A 22,935-nucleotide genomic window follows, 5' to 3' on the forward strand; every position below is an offset into this window, starting at 1 on the left:
CTCAATTGCCAAACAAAAGAAAACAATAGGTCACAACTTACCGAAGAGGTTAGGCGAAAAAAAATTAAATAAAAATCAGCTTCATCTTATGATCACTTACCCTCAAGTTCAGTTTTTCTCAATTGCCAAACAAAAGAAAACAATAGGTCACAGCTTACCAAAGAGGTTAGGCGAAAAAAAAATATGAATGTAAATATAATCAAACTCTTTCTGTATTACCAAACAAAATGTCAAATGTTAATCCCTATAGAAATCACCTATACTCATATCCTGTGTGCAAAGTCATGCAAGAACGATTAAAATATCGCGGATTGTGGTCCCGATTAGGACACTGAGATTCTGCATGTCTGTGAGCTCATTTTCAGTGACTCATTATTAAATATTAAATATATTGTAGCTGTTTTTATTTCAGACTCTGAACAATTCTAAATTATTTTGGCACAATCTAGTGCGCAGACGCCATCATGATTCAAAAGGTTGCGTTCAGACAAAAAGGTCAAACGGTATATGCGAACCCTTCAGATCCGATTGATGATTGATTGCACTGGATAAGAATCTAAACTTTATTTTTTGGAAGATTCAGATCCGATTGATGATTGATTGCATTGGATAAGAATCTAAACTTTATTTATTGGAAGATCTGTGCGTGGAAAATAGTTGACTTTATTTTTTGATTGTCAGTGTATTTACGGCCCTTTTTTAGTACATTTATAGAGATGAAAATATAACAATTGCAGTAACCCTAACTGATAACTAAGATTTAACGTTGGGGAGGTTTTTTGCGAAGGATGAATGCGGCGGAGGAAGAGGAATGGCGAAAAGCACAGGTGATAAGTATCAGCGCAGGCCTGGATCTCATCACTGCTGCGAAACAGCAACTACAGTTTCTTGCTTCAGTCGACAGGTATCGGTGCCTTTATGATGGACCAGCTTTACACAGAGCCATTTACAGGTACAATATATGTGAAACTTCTCATATACAGAAATCTGATAGTTTTTCTATGTAATTTTGGATATTAAATGTGGTAATATTGATATAAACATGATAACCGATTCTCTGAATTTTCTTTTGTTGGATTCTGTATTTACAAGTTTGTGCCAATCTGAAATTTTGTTGGGTACGACTGACTTTTCTTTGTCTGAATTTTGTATTATTTCAAAATGAAAATTTATGGGTTTGGATTAATCACTATTTTTGGGAAGACCTTTTATTTCAATTTATTGGTTTGGATTAATCATATTTTTCCTTTTGGTTGAAGATTTTTTTATCTCAATTTAGGGTGGATAGGATCTGTTGTTTTTTTTTATTTTTTAATTGATGTCCAAGAGAATATGCTTAACATATGCTAAGTCTGAATTTTATTAAGGGCTATATTGTGTTACATAGTTGGTTAGGTTGCAATAAATTTAAAAAATTAGATTCCTACCACTTCAGCCCACAAATTTCCTAGGGATTTGAGATTATTCCAATTCTAATAAGTTCCTCCATGATAAGTTCCTTATCATTATTTATAAAATTCATTTATATAAGCAAATTTTATTTAGCAAAATGGTTCATTTTACAATAAAATGTGTAATTCTTTATTTTACAATAAAATATGTAAGTCCTTTTTTCAAATTAAAGTTGACCCATAACTTTTTTTACATGGTTAAAGTTGACCCATAACTTTTTTTTACATGGTTAATGAAGTAAATGTGTGCATTGGTAAGGCATTCTAATGTTGCAATAGTTTTTTTGTTATATTTATGTTGCCTTTCGCTATATCAATCACATTAATATTTTTAATGTGGTTGTACTAGTTTTAAAGATGTTTATATGGTTGAATTTTGTATTAGTCATTAATTTTTTTATTAATTGTTGCATATGTTGAATTTTTGTTTATTGAATTTCGTATGGATCATCATCTTTAGTTTTCTCTTAATTAATTCAGATCTCATTTATAATTTGGATATTTATGTTTTTGATATAAACCTAAATACTTGTTAAAAGTAGTAATATTTTTTAATTAAATTATACATATATATGAAAATTTGTGCTTATTGGACATAATGAATCAAAGAAATATACTTCTTTTTTGCTAAAGTTGAAGAGAGAGGTTGTTGGTTCCTGGTAAGACCATAACATATCCATGTAAAATAGTTATTATCTTACAAAGTTTAAAGATACCAACTCACAAAATATGATCTTCAGTGGGGAGAATTACAACAGTTCCATCCAATTACCCAAATAAACTAGATTCACACACACAATTTTAAACAAAATTATACTTTAAATAAGTTTCATCCTCTAGTATATTTAAAATTAGCAATTTTTGTTTATTAATGCCATATTTATACTTCACACAATTTTCATCCTCTAATATATTTAAAATTAGCAATTTTTATTTATTAATGTCATGTTATTTTATATTTCTTATTATATTGAGTTTCCTCCTAGCCAAAGATAAGAGAGAGGTTACTAGTACCTCCCAACACCCCAATATCTTAGAGCAACATAGTTATTCTCTTCCAAAGCATAAACATACCAACTTACAAAACATGATCTTGAGTGGGGCAGATTACAACACTCCACCCAATCACTCAAACTAAATTTAATTTACAGATATATCCATCATTTCCATAAAAAATTTAAAGAAATTTCAGATATGTTTCATCCTTTACTGTATTTATACTTCATATGTTTCATCCTTCAGTGTATTTAAAATCAACAAATTTAGTATATTAATATCATGTTATTTTATATTTCTCTCGTCAACTTGAAATAAGAAATCCTCTCATAAAGGTTTTGGTGGTATAGTTTTTATATAAAAAATAACATTCCTTCTCACATTTGACTTCATAAGATCGACCCCCTTAATCAATATATATGGATCAAAATTTCTTATTCTAACACCATATAGATTTTTTCACAATTTAGTATTTCGCTCCTATAAACTCTAACTCCTATAAGAAAAATAACCTCGATAAGAATTGCCCCTTCAATACCTTAGAATAGGATATCCATAGTTTAAGGAATGAAGGTAATATCCTTTTCCTTAGAACTGCTACTAACCAAGCTACTCTCCTAAGTAATAACTCTGACCCTAACCCCCTATCGATAGATGAGGATTCTGACTTAGCTAATGGATTCACAAGAAATTCTAAAGATACAACCTAGAACCTATTTGGTACTGAGCTTATCAAGCTTTGTAGTTCCCAAGACTTGATAATTTGTAATAGAATTAATAAATGACCAACTCCTAGCCGAATGAATTGTATGGATGGGTTGGGTAGTAGTATTGCAGACTATCCTATATCAGACACCCATGTTCTCAACCATATTGTAAATTTTTACCTCGTAAATTACCACCATCCTATTCTGACCGCAAACCTTTATCCTTAACCCTAAATCTTGACATGTAGACCAACCACATGTAGAATAATTGTGAGAGTCAAACGCACATTTGTTTTGACAGAAGTAAAATGGATCTCTTCTTACAATATTTAAAGATCCATTTAGGCTTCTTAATATATAATGATAATATTGATGAAATCTACTACAATTTTGCTAGAACCCTTTCCACTACCGTTAACCAATTCTCTATCGAGGTGTCGTATAAAAACAATAATTGAACTTGCAGCCCTTGGTATGATAATGATTGTAAAAATTCGAGGAAAGTGATTAGAGATGCTCCTAACAAAACTATAAAGATTGAAAAAATAAGTGGGTACAAATATCTTATCAAAAGGAAGAAAAGGACTTATATTAATAAGAGGTAAGAGTGTCTTCTTCACCTTACTAAAGTTGAACTTAGAAATTTTTGGAGGAATATGCGTGTTCGTAAAACAAAACAAAAAAAATAATTTGATCCCCTTAACGAAATGGGATATTTATCTTAAGAATGTTTATGGCTCCCTAGAGACCATGAGAAACATATTTTCTTTGCAATATGTGGAGTTCGGGATTAAGAAACTCACTATTGCGAAAGTTAGAGATATTGAATGCTACCAAATTGAAATTTTCAAAATGGGAAGGCCTATCCTCAACCCTCATATTCACAATCTTCTCAATTTGGCCGTAAAACATTGCTTACTTAAGCCTTGGATGCAAATCCTTATTGTTCCTATCTTTAAAAGTATGGATAAAAGCATTCCCTTTAGCTATAGGACCATTTAATGATTAGCCACATTTTATCCAAACTATATGGGATCATTTTCGAAAAGAAGATTAACGTCTTACTTGAAAACCATGGTAAAAGAGCTAAAGAGAAGGTTGGTTTAAGGAGACATCACTCAACTATTGACCATGTTTTCACTCTTAAAATCATTGTCGAGGAACGTCGCAATAGTAAAACTGATCTTTTGTTTTGTTTCTTTGACTTTCATAAAGATTTTTACACAGTTCCTCGAGATAACCTATCGAAAAGACTCGAATAGTAATGATTTCTCTCGAACGCAGGGTTGTTGTGATTAGACTATATGAGAATGTTTTTTCCAAGCTTAAGATCACCGAGAGTTGGTCTAAAAAAATTAAATCCAATATTGACATTAATGAAGGGTGTCCCCTGTCCCTTACATTTTTTGGCATCTACATTGATAAGCCAAAAGAGTGTTTGGAATTTGCAGGATGTGATGGCCCCAAGCTTGCTGGCATGGTCATTACTCTTCTCCTTTATGCTGATGATATCTTCATCCCATTTAGAAGCCATGATGATCTTGAAAATAAGCTTAAAATCCTCCATGATTACTTCTCCAAGATGGGTATGATTGTTAAAACCGACAAGACTAAAGTCATGATAATTAAAACCAAAATGATAAACCATGATAATTTCATCTATGATAACTATTACTTGGATAATATTTATTCATACAAATATTTAGGTATTGACATTCATCATCAACTATACTGGAATTATATCATTAAGGAAAATATTATTAGAGGTTAGAAAAATTACTATGAACTTGAAAACACTTGTAAGTCGATTGATCTTTGGGTTCGAAGTAAAAAAATATCCTCTTTGAGACTCTTGTCACCCCTGTTATTTTAGCTAATTATGAGGTTTGGGGTTTTAATATATCTAGAGAATCATGGAAGAAGATCGAATTACTCCAAAAGAAATTTACAACCTCAATATTAAATGAAATACTCTTTTTCCCATCCTCTTGATTGGAGCTAGCCTTTCTCCCATTGAAAGCATGGATATGTTTATGTATCTATTTTATGAGAATAAGCTTTACAAAATGGAAACCAAGAGGTTACTGAAAATTTCTTCTGACTCTAGTCAAAACCCCCACCTCTGGCTTAAACAAGGATCGCACAAGGATGCCCAAAATTGGCTCAACCATTGGGGAATAAAGGAGGATATCACCTTGGAGAATAAGGATAATATTAAAAATACTATTACTTCATAATTTAAGGATAAGTTGTAGGATGCTAAGGAGCTAGAGAGGTAAAGGAAGTTGAAGCATTATAAGGAGGTGATCAACCTCACTCTTGCTAACCAAATTTATCTTTCTACTTTGAATAATGCTACGAATAAATGAACATTTTGAAGACAAGAAATAATTCTCACGAGCTTCAAAGTGAAACTAGGCATTAACACCTTGGGATGAAAGAATCTATCACCTTTGCAATACTAAGATGGTTGAAGATGAAAAGCACTTTCTCTTGAATTGTCTAGCTCTTACTCGCATCCGTTCCCATTTCAAAAACATCTACCACACTACCAACCTCCTTGACTTGTTAAGTCAACAAAACTATAGTGATATAGGAACACTTTTTTCCCTTCATTTTTACCATAGAAATAAAATATTAAAGAGCCTCAATTAATCTTACCTTTTTAAGGTTTAATAGACCACATTGGTCTTAGTGGACGTTCATCATCATCATTATCATCATCTATAAAAAAATATTTAATTTTAATATCCATATTAATAAATATGATATTGATTAATTGTATATTTTATTTTAAATAAATAAAATTATCTAAATTAAAAGATATAAAAAAAAATAAAAAAATAATAAATTATTATTATAAAATGATAATTTTTAATAAGGATGGTAGATAGATGATATAACTTAACCTATTTTAAAAAAATACCCATGTTTAGAAAAAGAAATATTATTTATCGTAGAGGAGACAACATAAGGTACATAATTTTTATCCTTACCATGTCACTGCATTCACAAAGTGACATCTAGTTTTCGTGTTGGTGTATTAGTATAACCGATACCAAAAATTTTACGAAAATTTTTCCACTTTCCTATGTTAAACTTTATAATTGAATTTATTTTTAAGTGTTGGTGTTGGCTCGCTGCCATCACCAAGGCTATAGAGCCCCAGGCACAACATCATCCATATTTTCCATATTTTCGGAAGATGTATACATGTCACAAGTGTACCAAGCAGTATTTCATCATCAGAGAGCTAAAAGCACATGGGAAAAACTATGGGCACAATCGGTGGAAGTTATCCTACAACACTACATTCACTCGGAAGGACAATATTTTTAGCCATGGCAACCTGTTTGAAGGTCACCATCCCATCTGCAAGGTCCTTGGGTGCACACATGGCTGGGCACCGGGCGAACGCGGGCAAGTCGGGCCGCACGACGGGTGAGCGTAGGCAGGTGGGCGAGCGCGGGTACACGGGCGAGTCGGGAGTCACCATCCCATCCTTCCTTCCAGCGAAGCCACCACCAAAATTAGAAGAGGAAAATAACACTCGGGGCACTGAAAATCGGTTGGATTTTTTTGTGGGAGATGTGGCAAGGATGGCTAACAATACCCAGAGCTATTGCAATTGGTATAGTTATGACATGCTGCTTCGTGTAGTATCAAACCAGCAAAATGAGTTGATAGTAGGTTCTATAAATTTGACATTTTTTGGGGCGATTTATCATATTAGTATCATATTCTATAGATGAACATTAATAAAAAAATTCCCATAGCCTTCCATATGAAGGCTTCCATCTCGATAATGTAGTAGTGTTAAAATATCGGGTTTCTCAGAATAGATGAAATATTTCTATGGATTTCCATGTCAAACTTAATCATCTGTGAATGTGCGATGCATGAACATTATTAAATTATGTAGTGAAATCGAGTCTAGTCTTGACATTGTTCTTCTCTCTGATACCTATTTAGGAATGTCTAGGGAAAACCCTACAGAAAAACATTACTGAATGTGTTGTAGGAACTTCATAAATGATCTCATTCTGAAATATAATTTTATGTAAGATCTCAAACAACTAATTAATCAATAGATCTCGTACATTTTAGTATTCTAATTGAAATGATTATAAGAAGCTAAACACAAAATAGAAAAGATCTAAAAAAAAGATGCAACCCTTATTTATATTATTATTTGAAAGTGATACATGCAAGAATCATCAACCATGAAATTTCCCTACCGAATGGCATGCACGACTACTCAACAAGGCTACTGATAGATCCACGAGACAAATCACACCCATGAGGTTTTCGTCCCGGGGATCAAACTAGAACTGGTCACGCTAAGTTCTCAAGAAAACACAATAATATAGATAGACTCAAGGTGATTCAAATTCCTAGCTCTTGTCCCCTTTAATATGATTGATGGACTCTCTAGAAACCTTATTTTATTATTTTCCCTCGAAAACGACAGTAAATACTATGGGAAGATCCAGTGGGAAAATACCATGGTAAATACCATGAGTAGATTCTGTCCATTTTGACCACATAAAGAAAAGGGAATATTACAAATCCTCCCACCCAAAGGTTGTGATGCAGGAGCATTCAATACAATAATATCATTGTATTTTAGTAGACATAGGGGGTCTTGTGTTTTCAAGGAAGTTGGTTTCCTATGTTTTGAATTAATGTAATTATTAAGGTTTTGAGTGATTTTAATGAGAAAAGCTAAAATAGGGATTTAATTAAGTATAGTGAGGCATATTAGTAAATATTCTCGAATGTACGAGAACATGAGAGAATCAGGATAGTTGAGAGATTGAGAGATTTGAGAATTAATTGTAAATCTTAGATTAGGAGCTAATTCATGATTTTGTGGATTAGAGAGGATCCTTAGAGATAAGAAAGATATTTTAGGATTTTATTGAGAAGATTATGGATCTAAACCAGGAATTGGTTGTAGAATCCCTTTTGTATAAATGTAAGCCTAAAAGGCATAGTCAGGGGTTTTTTAGCTAGTTAGTTAGGAGCTAGAGTGCGAAGAGTTTGATTGTAAGCATATGGGCAGATTGTGAAATAGAGGCCACTGATATTGGAAATCAGGCCTAATAGAAGAAACTGTGTAAATACCTGTTATTAGTACAAACAACTCAATTATGAGTGTATGTGTGTGTATGGAGTAATATAATTGTAACCTGTGTGTGTACTAGAAGTAAGTTCTATGTAACGGAGTTGCATGTGCAGAATTAGAGGTGAAATATAGAGAAGAATAATAAAGAGGTGTTACGGCTTTGTACACATCAACAGTACAGGAGGAAGCCTTTAGTGTTACAGTGAAGGTGGAGGAGCATAAAGGCGTAAGTGGAGTTAAGGAGGAAGTTGTGTAGCGGAACAACGAAGGACTAGAACCTTGAAGAAAGCTGGAATCACAAAAGAACATTGAAGAACGACATAACCACGAAATAGAGAAAAGGGCGAAGAAATGAAGAACGATGCACAAGAGTCGTTGGATCTGAAGATCAACGAACGAGGCTGAAGGCGATGGACGACCAAGATTAAGTCGTACAATATAAGTAAAAGAAATGAACGACGGAGGTTCAATCCAAGTACTTGCAGAAGATGAAAGGAGGGAATCGATCTCGATCTTCAAATCGATAGATCTGGTTGATCAATGGTGATTAGTAACCGCAGTAGAGGTAGAGAGTGTATGAGTGCCTTAGTCGTGGTTGAAGGCCTGTAATTCTTATTAAGCATCAATCGTAAATCCAACTGCTTACGTAATAGTCAACTACGGGGGTTGAAAGCTTGATAACCCACGTGCTAATTGAAGGGTCACAGACCATAGGATTGGATGGCCTCCATCATCCAACGAATATTGGGCCATAAAGAGATCAAACTTTAACCTCAACGACGGACCCAAACATTTATAGGTTAAGGTTTATAATCTATATCGGCTCTGTAAGACTGGCTAAATGTTGTGCAAGTGGTCTGTGCTATATCATTGTGGACCGTTGGATCAAATGCATTTTGATCTACGACGTCAGATCACCGAACAACTCTTTTGATCATGGGAGATATCAACCGTTGGATTAAATGTAAGATTGACGCTGTATATTGAAGCGGACCTAAGAAGGTTATAGGTGTGGTTTTATTTCATTTGAAGTCCGGTTGTGTTATCACATATCACATGCGAGAGGAGAGGAATGCGATGAAATCACATGTTGGTATGATGCGAGATTGCAATAGTCATTGATCTGGTGGACAAAATCATTAGTGGAAAAGGCAAATCGCATGTCGCAAGTCGAGAGTTCTGAATGCGCATTCTATTGAGTCCTTTGAACTCTACGATTATGATAAAGGACGAGCTCGCATGTAGAGCGGGGTTTGGTTAATATGTGCGGTTATAGAATTAACCAAAGTTATCCTAAAGGATGAAGGGTTGAGTTAAAGGGTTCCGCAATAAAGGATTACCAAAGGGTTAGATTGGATTTAGTTATTAACTCGTTCTGCATGAGACAAATTAAGGGGCCTTGAACCTTAAGTAATGAAGTTTCGGCAAGGCAGGTCTTTGAAATTCCTGGGAAAGACAAAATTATGCAATTTATATGCATACTATGGGTATCGCAGGTTTTCCCTGTTTCATTTGGTATCAGGGCTGAATTGTGACTGAAAAATTTGATATTAAAGCACAATGAAATTCTTTGTGAAAATTCTTTGAGAAGAACTTAGAACAGAGTTATGTTCTAAAAGTGTGTATATAGGAGAATGGTGATGAAAGTAGGCGAGAGGAGATCAGATTCTAATCTGACAGATAGTAAGCACACGGAGACAAATTATAGTAGGATATTGGGAGAATTGAAGATGCAAGGGAACATAAGACAATCCATTCAAAGTGCAGGTGAATGGTAGAAAAGGGTCGTGCATAAGTCTTGAAGGAGAGATGGTATGTTTTTATTTTAATTTGATTTGAAGATTGGAGAGTGTGTGGTCTTTATATTGATACACAGGTAACAACAAAAGAAGGTGAGAAGTTTGCAGTGGCCTAGAGAAAGGAGTGCTCAATTGGTTCCAGAGGAAAGAACCACAGAGATGCTAAAAGACTGAGCTCAGAGGAGAGAAGCTTAGTGAGGCATATGTAGCAAGAAGGAGACTTATTACTGCGGAGGTATTTTTGCAACTCACTAGAAGATCATAAGGGAAATTCCACAGAGGATGTGGGTAGAATTGCTAAGTAATGAAGGACGCTGATAAGACTTTCTAATTGAAAGAAGAAGTGGTCAGAACCAAGTATTTCATTATGATTGAAACACGAGAGGACAGTTGTGTTCTTAGAAGATGCAGATGAGTTGAAGCGTAAAGGAGCAGAGAGAAGTGCTCAAAAGAGGTTCCAGAGATAAAGAACCAAGGGCTTGCCAAAAGACCAAGTACAGAGGAAAGCTTGATGAAGTAAGAGACAGTAGGGAGGACTTGTTGTTGCAGAGGTTTTAATATAGCTCATAGTGAATGAGTGAGGAATTCATAGAGATGGAGGAGAAAATGACTATTGATAGTCATAATAGAGGTTCTGAGGAAAACCACAACAGAAGAAAAGTGAAGAAGGAGGATGCCAAGGCAAATGGCAAGAGAGTGAGTCAAGAGGAATTTCAGAAGGAAATTTCAAATATGAAGGAACAACTTGATGCATTAAAAAGGATATTGGAGGAAATACAGAGATTAGGTTGGGTATTAATGAAGAAGCCAGTAAAGTGGCATAAGCTACAGAGAAGGATACAGCAGAGGCAAGTAAAGTGGCTAATGGGAAAGCTCAGAGAAGCTAAGTTGGAAATGGAAGTTTCCATTTGTGAACCAGAACAGGGTGAAGGTCTAGGTGAAAGTGAAGAGTGGAGATCAATGAACTATTGGGATAGTTCAGAGCAACGTACTGAAGTGTTGCCAAAGGAAGAAAAGACACTAAGGTCTTATGTTTTTAATTATAATGATTGTTTTGTGAGTAAGGTTTTGCAGAGGATTGGCAGCCTTATGAAGCTGTCATAAAACTTGATAAAAATTACCAGAGTTTAGAGGAGAACTTGGATCAGCATACTGATGTATGGACAAAGGATGAAGAGTACCTTTTAGAGGATAAGTATTCTAGAGTAGAGTATGATGAATAATGCCTCTTGAACGAGGAAACTATTGACTTGTTGTAGCAGAAAGAAATTATTGATGAATTGATATTTGAAATTGTTATAAAACAAGGGCAATTCCTTGTGGGAAAAGGAGATGAAGATTAGCCTGAAACACTAAAATGTGAAATGTTAGTTGAGGATGTTGAGCTGCACATTTTTCAAACTGACACTTGTTTTGTGAATACATGGATTATAAGTGTTGAACAGGAACTTATTTCTATGGAGATGAATGAAACAAAATTGTATAAGGAAGGCAGTCTGATTGAATCGTTGGGCAATAGTGACCGTGTAAGGGATGAAGGTGGAAATGAAGAGCATTATGATAAGACACTTTCTAAATGTAAAGAGGAAATTAAATTGCTAGAGAATTTGCTAGGAGAGCGTGGCAATATAAAAGAAGTGGTTATAGTAGTACTTAACAGTAGCAGAGGGTATTTAAAAGACATAGAGAAAGAAGAGTGTTTTAATTTACAAACCAATCGTTTGTTTGTAGGAACAGAGAATAGAATGAATGAGTGTGATGCTGTGATTGAAGAAATTGAATAGAAGTTATTTGGGAATCAAATGGAAGTTCAGAAGCAACCAGAGGGTAAGGATGTAAGGGTGGTACTAAGGAACCAGTAACTACAAAGTGAAGGTAACTAGTAGAAGATTAAAGGAAAATTTAAAGAAGAGACATAGGCTGAAAACATAGTAAAGGATCATCATTCCATCATGATGATAGGCACAATGGAGATAACTAGGGAAACTGTTGAAGCAATCAATAAAGAAGAAGGACTAAACTCTCATCAAAGGATCAATGAATGGGAGACAAAATTGGAGCTACTAGAGAAATGGCTGAAACCACCAGTAGGGAAGAAGGAACCTAATGAAGATTGTAAAGGATATGTAAGAGAGGAAGAGGAAAGAGTCCAGCAAATAAGTGAGTTGGACATAGAAATTGAACTGATGATGGATTTGATGAGAAAAGAGTATCAAAGGGAGAAGACAACAGGAAGAAAGCTAAGCAGCAACAAGAAAAAGACAGCTGCAGACTGTGAAAGCATAGCTAGTTGGGAAATGCAACATAAAGGGTGGAGACCTGGAGAAAAAACAATAGCAGCAACCAAGGACGGGCTACAGAAAAAAGTATGGGATCCAAGAGGACAAAAATCAAAATCACATGATTAGGAGATCATGATTATTTTCAACCTTGAGAGTCTAATGTAGGAGAATTTAGCTCAATAATATCATTATATTTTAGTAGACATGGGGGATCTTTTGTTTTCAAGGAACTTGGTTTCCTATGTTTTGAATTAATGTAATTATTAAGGTTTTGAGTGACTTTAATGAGAAAAGCTAGAATAGGGATTTAATTAAGTATAGTGAGGCATATTAGTAAATATTATCGAATTTAGGAGAACATGAGAGAATTGGGATAGTTGAGAGATTGAGAGATTTGAGAATTAATTGTAAATCTTAGATTAGGAGCTAATTCATGATTTTGTGGATTAGAGAGGACCCTTAGAGATAAGGAAGAGATTTTAGGATTTTGTTGAGAAGATTATGGATCTAAACCAAGAATTGGTTGTAGAATCCCTTTTGTATAAATGTAAGCCTAAAAGGCATAGTCAGGGGTTGGTTAGCTAGTTAGTTAGGAGTTAGAGTGCGAAGAGTTTGATTGTAAGCCTATGAGCAGATTGTGAAACAAAGGCCACTGATATTGGAAATCAAGCCTGAGAGAAGAAACTGTGTAAATACCTATTATTAATACAAACAACTCAATTCTGAGTATATGTGTGTGTATGGAGTAATATAATTGTAACCTGTGTGTGAACTAGAAGTAAGTTCTATGTAACGGTGTTGCATGTGCAGAATCAAAGGAAAGATAAAGATAAGAGTAATAGAGAGGTGTTACGTCTTTGTACACATTGACAGTACAAGAGGAAACCTTTAGTGTTACAGTGAAGGTGGAGGAGCATAAAGGCATGAGCAGAGTTAAGGAGGAAGTTCTGTGGCGGAACAACGAAGAACTAGAACCCTGAAGAAAGCTGGAATCACAAAAGAACATTGAAGAACGGCATAACCACAAAGTAAAGAAAAGGGTGAAGAAATGAAGAACGATGCACAGGAGTTGTTGGATCTAAAGATCAATGAACGAGGCTGAAGGTGATGGGCGACCAGGATTAAGTCGTACAATATAAGTAAAAGAAATGAACGGTGGAGATTCAATCCAAGTACTTGTAGAAGGTGAAAGGCAGGAATTGATCTAGATAGTCAGATCAACAGATCTGGTAGATCGACGGTGATTAGTAACCGCAGCAGGGGTAGAGAGTGTACGAGTGCCTTAATCGTGGTTGAAGGCCTGTAATTGTTATTAACCATCAATCACAAATCCAAATTATTACGTCATAGTCAACTACGGGGGTTGAAAGATTGATAACCAATGTGCTAATTGAAGGGTCACAGACCATAGGATTAGATGGCCTTCGTCATCCAACGAATATCGGGCTGTAAAGTGATCGATCTTTAACCTCAAGGGTGGACCCGAACATTTATAGGTTAAGGTTTATAATCTATATCGGCTTCGTAAAACTAGCTAAATGTCATGAAAGTGGTTTGTGCAATATCATTGTGGACCGTTGGATCAAATGGGTTTTGATCTATGGGTAGGATCACCAAGATTCTCTATTGATCAGGGAAGATATCAACCATCGGATTAAAGGTAAGATCAACAGTGGAGATTGAAGCAGACCCGAGAAGGTTATATGTGTAGTTTTATTTTATTTAAAGTCTGGTTGTGTTATCACATATCGCATGCGAGAGGAGAGGAATGCGATGAAGTCACATGTTGGTACAATGCAAGATTGTGACAGCTGTTGATCTGGTGAACGAAATCAATGGTGGGAAAGGGCAATCGCATGTCGCAAGTCGGGAGTTCTGAATGCATATTCTATTGAGTCCTTTGAACTCTACGATTGTGATAAAGGATGAGCTAGCATGCAGAGAGGGGTTTGGTTAATATGCACGGTTATAGAATTAACCAAAGTTATCATAAAGGATGAAGGATTGAGTTAAAGGATTCCACAGAAAAGGATTACCAAGGGGTTAGATTGGAGTTAGTTATTAACTTGTTCCGCATGAGACCAATTAAGGGGCCTTGAACCTTAAGTAATGAAGGTTTGACTAGGCAGGGCTTTGAAATTCCTCGGGAAAACGAGATTATGCAATTTATATGCATACTATGGGTATCGCAAGTTTTCCTCGCGTCAGATTGCTTGTCCTCAAGAAATCCACCTCTATCCACAACAAAAGCATCTATATACTAATACCTAGATCCCATACAACCCAATGTGTTATTCCATTACTCCATGCTAAATGATCCTGAATGGATACTTTGATATCTTGATCTCAAATAATCCTCTGGCCAATCTTGCCCTCAATAGATTCACCTAGATCCCAATGCCACCTATGTCCTAGGACTTGTGGGTTATGATACCATCTCATCCCTCAATCACTGTCCATGCCTATGGGCCCAAGTTACAATATTCCCTTGGCTAAGGGTATCCTCATAAGAATCATCCCATCGATAGAGTTCCAACTCATAATATCTTGTCAATACATCTCGTGGGAAGGATCTAATGCAATAATTCCTACATATGGTATAAGTATCCTATGTTGATGTTTCCTGATGCACAACTCATGCTGCTCCATTCAATCACCCAACATGATCCATTTGGAGAAATTTTCCCTATTCTCCCCAATGCATAAAGGCAGATTGGTAGTACTGCAAACCTTATCTATGTACTCCTATAGATGGATCCTCTGGAACTCCCAAATATAATCCTCTTGATGCTTTGTGAGGGACTTGAGTTACTCCTCAACACTAGACAACTTCGTCATTGATTCAGAACCTACCCCTATGAGCTCATCAAATTTTCTATTCTCCTGTAAGACAGTGTCTCAGACTGTCGAGACTCTCTACTTCAAAATCATAAGATTTGTCTTGAAATGCATGATACTTTTCCGAAATTCCTTTACTGGAATTTCTAGTGCCCTGTTGAATGCCTCTGTATCTATCTGCACCAGACTCTCAACTATCATAGCTCTTGCTTGAACCTTTGATCGGCTCTCCAAAAATGGCTCATCCTCCATACTATATTTGTCATGTTGCCCCTCATGTTCATGCTCATCATGTTTTTTTATTACTACTGGCTCCTCCTTTGAGTCTCCTTGAATATATTCTTCATAACCTTATACACATCTGGGTACAATCTGTTGTCCACCCTCTCTGATTGTTAAACATGGATGTACAGGTGGATTGTTATCTAAACCTAATTTCCCATACTCTTTATGGATGTCCTCCTACATATCTATGGACTCAACTATACAAGAGCCTACCACATCGTCAGGAGGAATTACATCCTTCCTTTCCCCATGTACTTTTTCAAGCTAACTGATTATCATCGGCTTGTGCTACAAGTCTTTCTAACAAACATTGTGTTACTGCTCACCATCTGTACTTGACTACTCATATACTCTGTGGGTGATCTCCTAAAAACCGATGAACCCAACTATAGGTGAATCCCCATAATATGAAGGAGTCTCCAACTATTTTTCCCTTGTCTCCTCCTTATCACCCGGACATAAATGGTTAAGTGTGCAAGGTCCTTTGCAGATAAAACATAGTCCTCTCCTGCTTATTTCATTCTTTCTATAGGTTTTACCACCTTTGTTCTTGCTTCCTCCATCAATCCTTTTAAGCTCCTTCTTAGTCAACACCCTTTTGAGAAATTTTATGTTTTGTATGACCAACCTCTTTGCTAGATCATAGGTGACTAGTGATACAATTAGATCCTTTATCCAAATGGTTAACAATTTGGATCTCAGTATCTTGTAGATGTTAGCATATCCTTCTAAAAACAAGGACATAATCTTTTTCATGCTTATTTTGACAATATCTGGATGAGCTAATGTAATATTGGTGTCTGGAACACCTGAAAGATCAAGTCCTTACATTCCATATTTAGCATGAATGTGCCAAAGTTGAACCCTGCCATGAGTTCTAAGATTTTGTTCTACTTTTGAAAGGTAGGAAGCATGATGTTTTTCAACACTTGAGGGGCTACCACTATTAGCTGCAATATCTCCCTCATCATATCATTATTGTAAGGCAGTAATGGTGATGTTACAACTATGAGCCTATTGAGATAAGAAGCAATTGTGACCCTGACCTATTCACAAGGATTCTTCCAGAGTTTGGATTGTACTAATGGAAGTATGTATGGATTGAGATCCCAACTAAGTTTATTCCATTCTGGCTACCCCACCCTGGACAGATGTGTCTAATTCTTACAACTTATGAAGGTATATGTTTGACTTCATTTGTTACAACTCAGAGCCAAGTGTGAAGAGCTTAACCCCTCTAATGTATCCTTCCTTCACTTCACATGGGTTCTTTTGTTGCATAATGGCATAGACCCTTTTTGAGAAATGACCGCTATTCTAATGTAAAGTGGTATTGCTGAGAAAAGGCCCCCATGTTTCTTTTATTTCATCTAGAATTTTGTCCAGAATTTTATGGGTGTTTTCTAGGGAAGGTCCCATTTCCCCTCATACCAAAGCATGAATACACTGATTCTTCAACAAATTTGGCCCCAAGATAAGTTAGGTGCAAAATTAATTGATAATAGATAGAGTTAAGATGATTGTCCCACTTACTTCCTTTCCTTTTTCCCTTTTTGTTTTAAAAAAAAAAAACTCCTTTCTATTTTCAAACTCCAAAATTTCACAAACCCCTTTAAAATGCTAAACCCAGTTAAAATTTTCAAAACTATAAACATGGCTTAGTCCATAACCCAGCATCTATCATGCTCCAAATATAACTCATTTTCACAAAGATTTTTGAGTGGAAAATCTGTCTAAATGGAAAAAGAATCAGTTGTCACATGAAGACTTGGATCTTCATACGCCAATCAAGAGTCTGTGGACCCAATAATTTTTCCCTTGTGAGCGATCAATGGATCATGTGTGGCTTTGAATTTGATGTTGTAGGTTTCAAATGTATAGGCATAAGAACATATTCGACAATGGTAACCCTCTACGCCAATCCAACCATACAATGCAACATACTATATAACAAAAAAACATAGCATTTCTTTATTTAATTATGGTGACCCACCATGAATCTTTTGATGAAATATAATTTACCTGATTCCATAAAAATACGATGGCTTTTCCTCAATGATTAATGTTTGAGTGATATTGATGCGGCGAGATCAATTTATCTGCTGCCTCTCGACCCTATCTCATAATCAAACAACTCTGGTAGGGGTGGCCTTGAAATGAAAAGTGACACCAAAATTCATGTTGGGATGGGGTCCCTTGGGTTTGTTTGGGGTTAAGATAGCCCAATTTTTGGTACAGTTTTGTAAATAATTTAAAGTCTACATGATTTATGGATGTGGAGCACGTAGACGAATATGACTCAAAGGGGATTAGCCCCTTGTTTTATGTAAAGTTTTGAGTCAGTTTTGAGATTCACCCATGGTCCACAGACCATGGCATTGTATGAAAGATTTGTAAATAATGAATCTTAGAAAAGGGACAATGAGAGTTAGAAAAAATGGAAGAACAAGAGTGAACTAACAGAGAATCGGGTTGAACAGTCTAGGATAGGAGCTAGGGCAAGAAGGTTCTGCTTCCTATGCTTAGATAGGGAAAGAAAGGCTTTGTAGCTAATTGTGTGGAGGCCTAGGTAGAGTCCGCAGTTGAGTGTGCCGACTCCTGAAGCTATTTTTGCAGGGTAGTTCGAGTCTGTAACCTTGAATTGAAGATCAATAAAGACAGTTTTTCCGAAGAATTTTTGAGTATTCTCTTTACCTCTGTTAATGTTATATACTGCTAATAAATTATTTTTTATGAAATATTGATTGAATGTTACACAATTCTCTTAAATAAGTCCTGATAATGTACGTAATGCATGTTTAAATACTTTTGCGAAGACTCTGGTGATTTCTCTTATGTTCACTAATGACTTAAGTAAATCTATGAGGACACTAAATTAGGACTACTCTCTGATGCGAGTAAGTAGGAAAATTGAATATTAGAGGTACGCAAGGACTAATCGTAGGCTTTCATGAAGGTCTGAAGGTTGTTTTAACAAAGTTGTAGCAATGTGCCCTAAGAGTGTATCGATCTATGCAAAGGTATATCTAAGGCACCGGAAGACATCACACTAGTCTCTGGATGCAGAAACTTGGTTCTTGCATCCCCTCATACTACTTCGGGTGATACTGCAGCCTTCGCTATGTGGGTTTTTCCGAAAGGGCCAGTAGTGTAGGGTTTTTTTGGTTGGCACAGCTAACTCTGAACTTGGGACAGGACCCCCTAAGCTAACAAATGGTTTCGTTGTTGGGACCAAGAGCTACTTGAAAGAGGTGTGTTGTTGCATCATTGGAATCTAACTAAGAAAGAAATTGAAAAGTGGTTGGATAGAAAGATTCATGAGTTCGCGGCACAAGGAAACAAGAATCCGTGCCTGTCGAAGGAAGAGTGGTTGAACAGGTATCCGTATATAGAGATACACGAGATCTTCTTCTACACTTTCCCCATTGAACTGTATGAGTGATTAGCTAAATTGACAGAGAGTCAAGGAAGGTGGAAGCTCGATAGTCCTATAGTGTGGACTCTATAATTAGTGTGACAATTAGAAACTTATGAAAACAAGATCACGCGGGTTGACAATCATTGGCTCGATCTAATTCTGGGAGGATTTGTTATTTATAGTTGATACGTTAGTCAGGCATAGCGAAGCGGAAGGACGATTTTTCTAAGGACCATGAGGTAAGTATTTAATATCATTGAATACTTGGATTAAAATGTTGTTATGTGAAAAACAGGTGATGCCATTACCTTGATGTTTATAGCTACGTGAAGCAGACGATTCTTTAGAAATCATGAAGGATCAGGACCAGAGTATAGTCCATTGATTGGACCTCCTCCAAGTGATGACGAAGGGGTGGGGCAGACTCCACTGTGAAGCGCTGTTCAGCTAATCACTCAAGGGATTCCTCAAGAAACTCATCCTTTCCAAATTTGTTTTTTTTTTTTGTTCATTCCTTTTTTTTTAGAAGTTAAGGGAGGCTCACCAACTCCTTAAGAGTCAGGGATGGTGTAAAAAGTAAAAAAATTCCATTAAAAATATTCCTCAGTTTCTTCATCATATTTTTTAATGGAACCACCATTTGAATGTGTAATAAGAGAAAAACTAGTATGGTGGTGATATATCATGAACAATTTATAATGTATCCAAAAAATAGACATAAGCAGGTATATTCATAGATAGAGCATGTCAAATTAAAAATATTCACCAAAAGGATAAAAATCATGATGATCTAAAGGTTACTACTTTTAAGGATTTAGATCAAACTCATAACCAAAAAGAATGACCGGCATGGAATGATAGTAATGGGAACAACAACCATTCATTGTGATGGATCAACAATTGTTCTTTTGAAAAAGGGAACATCAAATGTTTCATTTGAAGAGGGAGCATCAATTATTTCGTTGAAGAGGGAACAAAAATTGCTCCTTCAAAAAGGGAACAACAATTATCTCATCGAAGAGGGAAAAACAATTGCTCCTTTGAAAAGGGAACATCAGTTGTTTCTTCGAAAAGAGAACAACAATTGTTTCTTCGAAAAGGGAACAACAATTGTTTCTTCGAAAAGGGAACAACAACTATTTCTTCACAAAGGAACAAAAAATGTTTCTTTGAAAAGGGAACAACAATTATTTCTTTGCAAAGGGAACATCAAATTTTTCTTTGCAAAGGTAACAATAATTGTTTCTTCGAAAAGGGAACAACAATTGTTTCTTTGCAAAGGGAACAACAATTGTTTCTTTGAAAAGGGAGCAACAACTTGCGATGAAGGAAACAACAGCTGTGCTTCAAGGAGAGAAAAAACAATCAATTATAAAACAATGTTTGTATCAAAGTTCTAGCATACTAAATAAGAAATAAGAAAATAAAGAAAGAACAAAATTCTAAGTCATTTTCAAGGAAAATATGTACATTATTTACAATATGGAAAGAAAACAATTTTTTATGGAAATGAAGTTGTCAGGTTACCATCCCTTGCAGCTATGATTTGGAGAGTAGGATCATTACTTACCTACTAATAAAAAGACTCCTTTGTGAGTGGCTGATGATAAAGTCACAACCGATGTCCATTCACTAGAAAGGGAGCACCAAACTCGTCAATGGTGATTAAAGTTATGGTGCCATTATTATGCACTTCTTGAATCTCATAAGGGTTGAGCCACCTTGTTTGTAGTTTCCCTAGGAATTCATGGAATCTGGAGTCATAGAGGAGTGCCCAATCACCTTTTTGAAATGATTTATTTTTAATAAGCCTATCATGCCACTTAGCCCTTTGTTGTTGAATAATTGTTGTATGTTGCAAGGCAAGTAAGCATGCTTCATCTAGTTCATTTAATTGTTGAAGTCATTATGTTTGGGCCTCTGTAAGATCCAGTCCAACCTCCTGGGCTGTCCTAAGAGTCTTTATCTGAAACTCTATTGGGAAGATTGATTATTTTCCAAAAACATGTTGGTAATGGAAGTACCCAGTAGTATTGTGCCATGTTGTGCGATAGGCCCACAAGGCCTTTGGAAGTTTAGCAGCCCAGTCCCGTCAATTTTTCGTGACTATCATAGTCAATATTTCTTCTAGTACATTTTTGGTTCTCTCTGCCTATCCATTTGCATGTGGGTGATACAAAGAGGTAACTCGATGTTTGATATGATTATTTCGTAGAGTGGCTGAAATTTTATGCCCTGTAAACTGCGGTCCTCCATCATTTATTACCTCCCTTTGTAAGTCATATCGTATGAATAGTTCAAAAGGGAAAGTAATCATTGTTTCTTCTATGGCTCATGGCAAGGCTATTGTTTCTACCCATTTAGTCACATCGTATGTGGCAACCAGTATATAGACCTTTTGATTTGAAGGTGGGTTAAAGGGCCCAACAAAGTTAAGCACCCATATTTCAAAGCATTCCACCACCAACTAAGGCAAAAATGGCATCTCATCATTCTAGCCAGGACGGCCCATCCTCTAGAAGCTATCACGAGCTTCAACATCTTTCCTGGAATCTTTGAATATGGTGGGTCAGTAATAGCCCATTTGAAGGATTTTATGCTCGGTTCTGCGATCTGTGAAATGTCCGCCATAAGGCTTGTCGTCATAGGCCTTCAGGATATCATATACTTCATCTTCTTGAATACACCTTTGAATCTATAGGTTAGACCCAATGTGTAAAAGATACCCTCCCATCCATTAAAATCGGGCGTTGCGTTGGACAATCAGGTTCCTTTCCTTGGGCAATAGAGGTGCCAGTGAATTCTCAACTACTAAATAATTCACTACATCTACATACCAAGGCGCTTTAATCACTACAACGAACATGTTCTCATATGGATATTGATCATCTACTGATAATGGATCATTTGCCTTAGGAACCCAAGACAGGAATTCTACAACATGATTTTCTTTTCCTGGTCGATCCTTTATGGTAATATCGAACTCCTATAGTAATAATAGCCATCGAGTTACTTGCCCATTAGTGATTGGTTTGTTGGCCAAGTACCTGATAGAAGAGTGGTCAGTATACAGGAAGACTAGATAGCCTATTATATAATGTCTAAAATTATTGATAGCATATATAACAACCAAAAATTCTTTTTCTGTTACTGTATAATTTAACTTGGCAGGTTTAAGATTTTTGCTAATATAATAAATAGCATAGGGCTTCCTGTCCTCTTCTTGTCCAAGAACAACGCCTATAGTTGTGTCTGATGCATCTGAAGAGATATGGAAAGGTAACTCCCAGTTTGGTCCTTGCAATACTGGTGCGGTTGAAATCATTTTCTTTAGTTCTGCAAAGGAAACATCACATTTTTCAGACCAATCAAATTCAACATTACCTGTTAAGACATATAAACGTGCAGTAATTTTTGAAAAAAATTCTATAAATCTACGACAATACCTTGCATATCCAAGGAAACTACGTACCTCTGTCTATGTGCAAGGTGTAGTTAGTGCAATAATTACATTTATTATCGTTGGATCTACCTGTATTCCAGCTGCAAAGATGTAGTGTCCCAGAACCACACCTTCGGGCATCATCATGTGACACTTTACATGGCTTAGGAATAGCCTGGTAGTAATGAATCATTCAAGTACCTTTTCCAGATTACATAAACCGTACTCAAAGTCACTTCCATAGGGCGTAAAATTGTCCACATAAATTTGAAGTCCTTCATTATTCGGATAAAAAAAATTGCTCAATATTACTCTGTGAAATGTGGCTAGAGCATTTCATAAGCCGAAGGGTAAAAATTTGTATGCAAACATTCCCCAAGGGTAGGTAAATGTATTTTTATCTTGGTCTTCAGGGGAAATCTAAATCTGATTATAGCCGTTGAAGCCATCAAAGAAGGAAAAATAAAAATTCCTTGCTAAGGTATCGAGAACTTGATCAATAAAAGGAAGATGGAAATGGTCCTTCTAGGTGGCTTTGTTTAGTTCTCTGTAGTCCATGCAAATTCACCATTTCCCATTTTTCTTGGGA

The 22,935-nt window shown here is 35.9% G+C and overlaps 1 protein-coding gene across 1 annotated transcript in view; it reads left to right on the forward strand.

Annotated features, from left to right (window-relative positions):
- Nucleotides 1–748: 748 nt before the first annotated feature.
- The window catches only part of LOC149258398 (glycine-rich domain-containing protein 2-like), a 63,009-nt gene continuing 40,822 nt past the window's right edge, over nt 749–22,935 (forward strand). Inside the window, exon 1 of the mRNA XM_089414493.1 lies at nt 749–952. Within this exon, the coding sequence (XP_089270619.1) occupies nt 789–952 (164 nt within the window). The 5' untranslated portion in view covers nt 749–788. The remainder of the gene's footprint in view (nt 953–22,935) is intronic.

This window comes from Pinus tabuliformis, chromosome 6 (genome assembly GCF_031772625.1).
Source record: "Pinus tabuliformis cultivar Carrire ecotype Pingquan chromosome 6, CPIR1, whole genome shotgun sequence".
Taxonomy (NCBI): Eukaryota; Viridiplantae; Streptophyta; class Pinopsida; order Pinales; family Pinaceae; genus Pinus; species Pinus tabuliformis.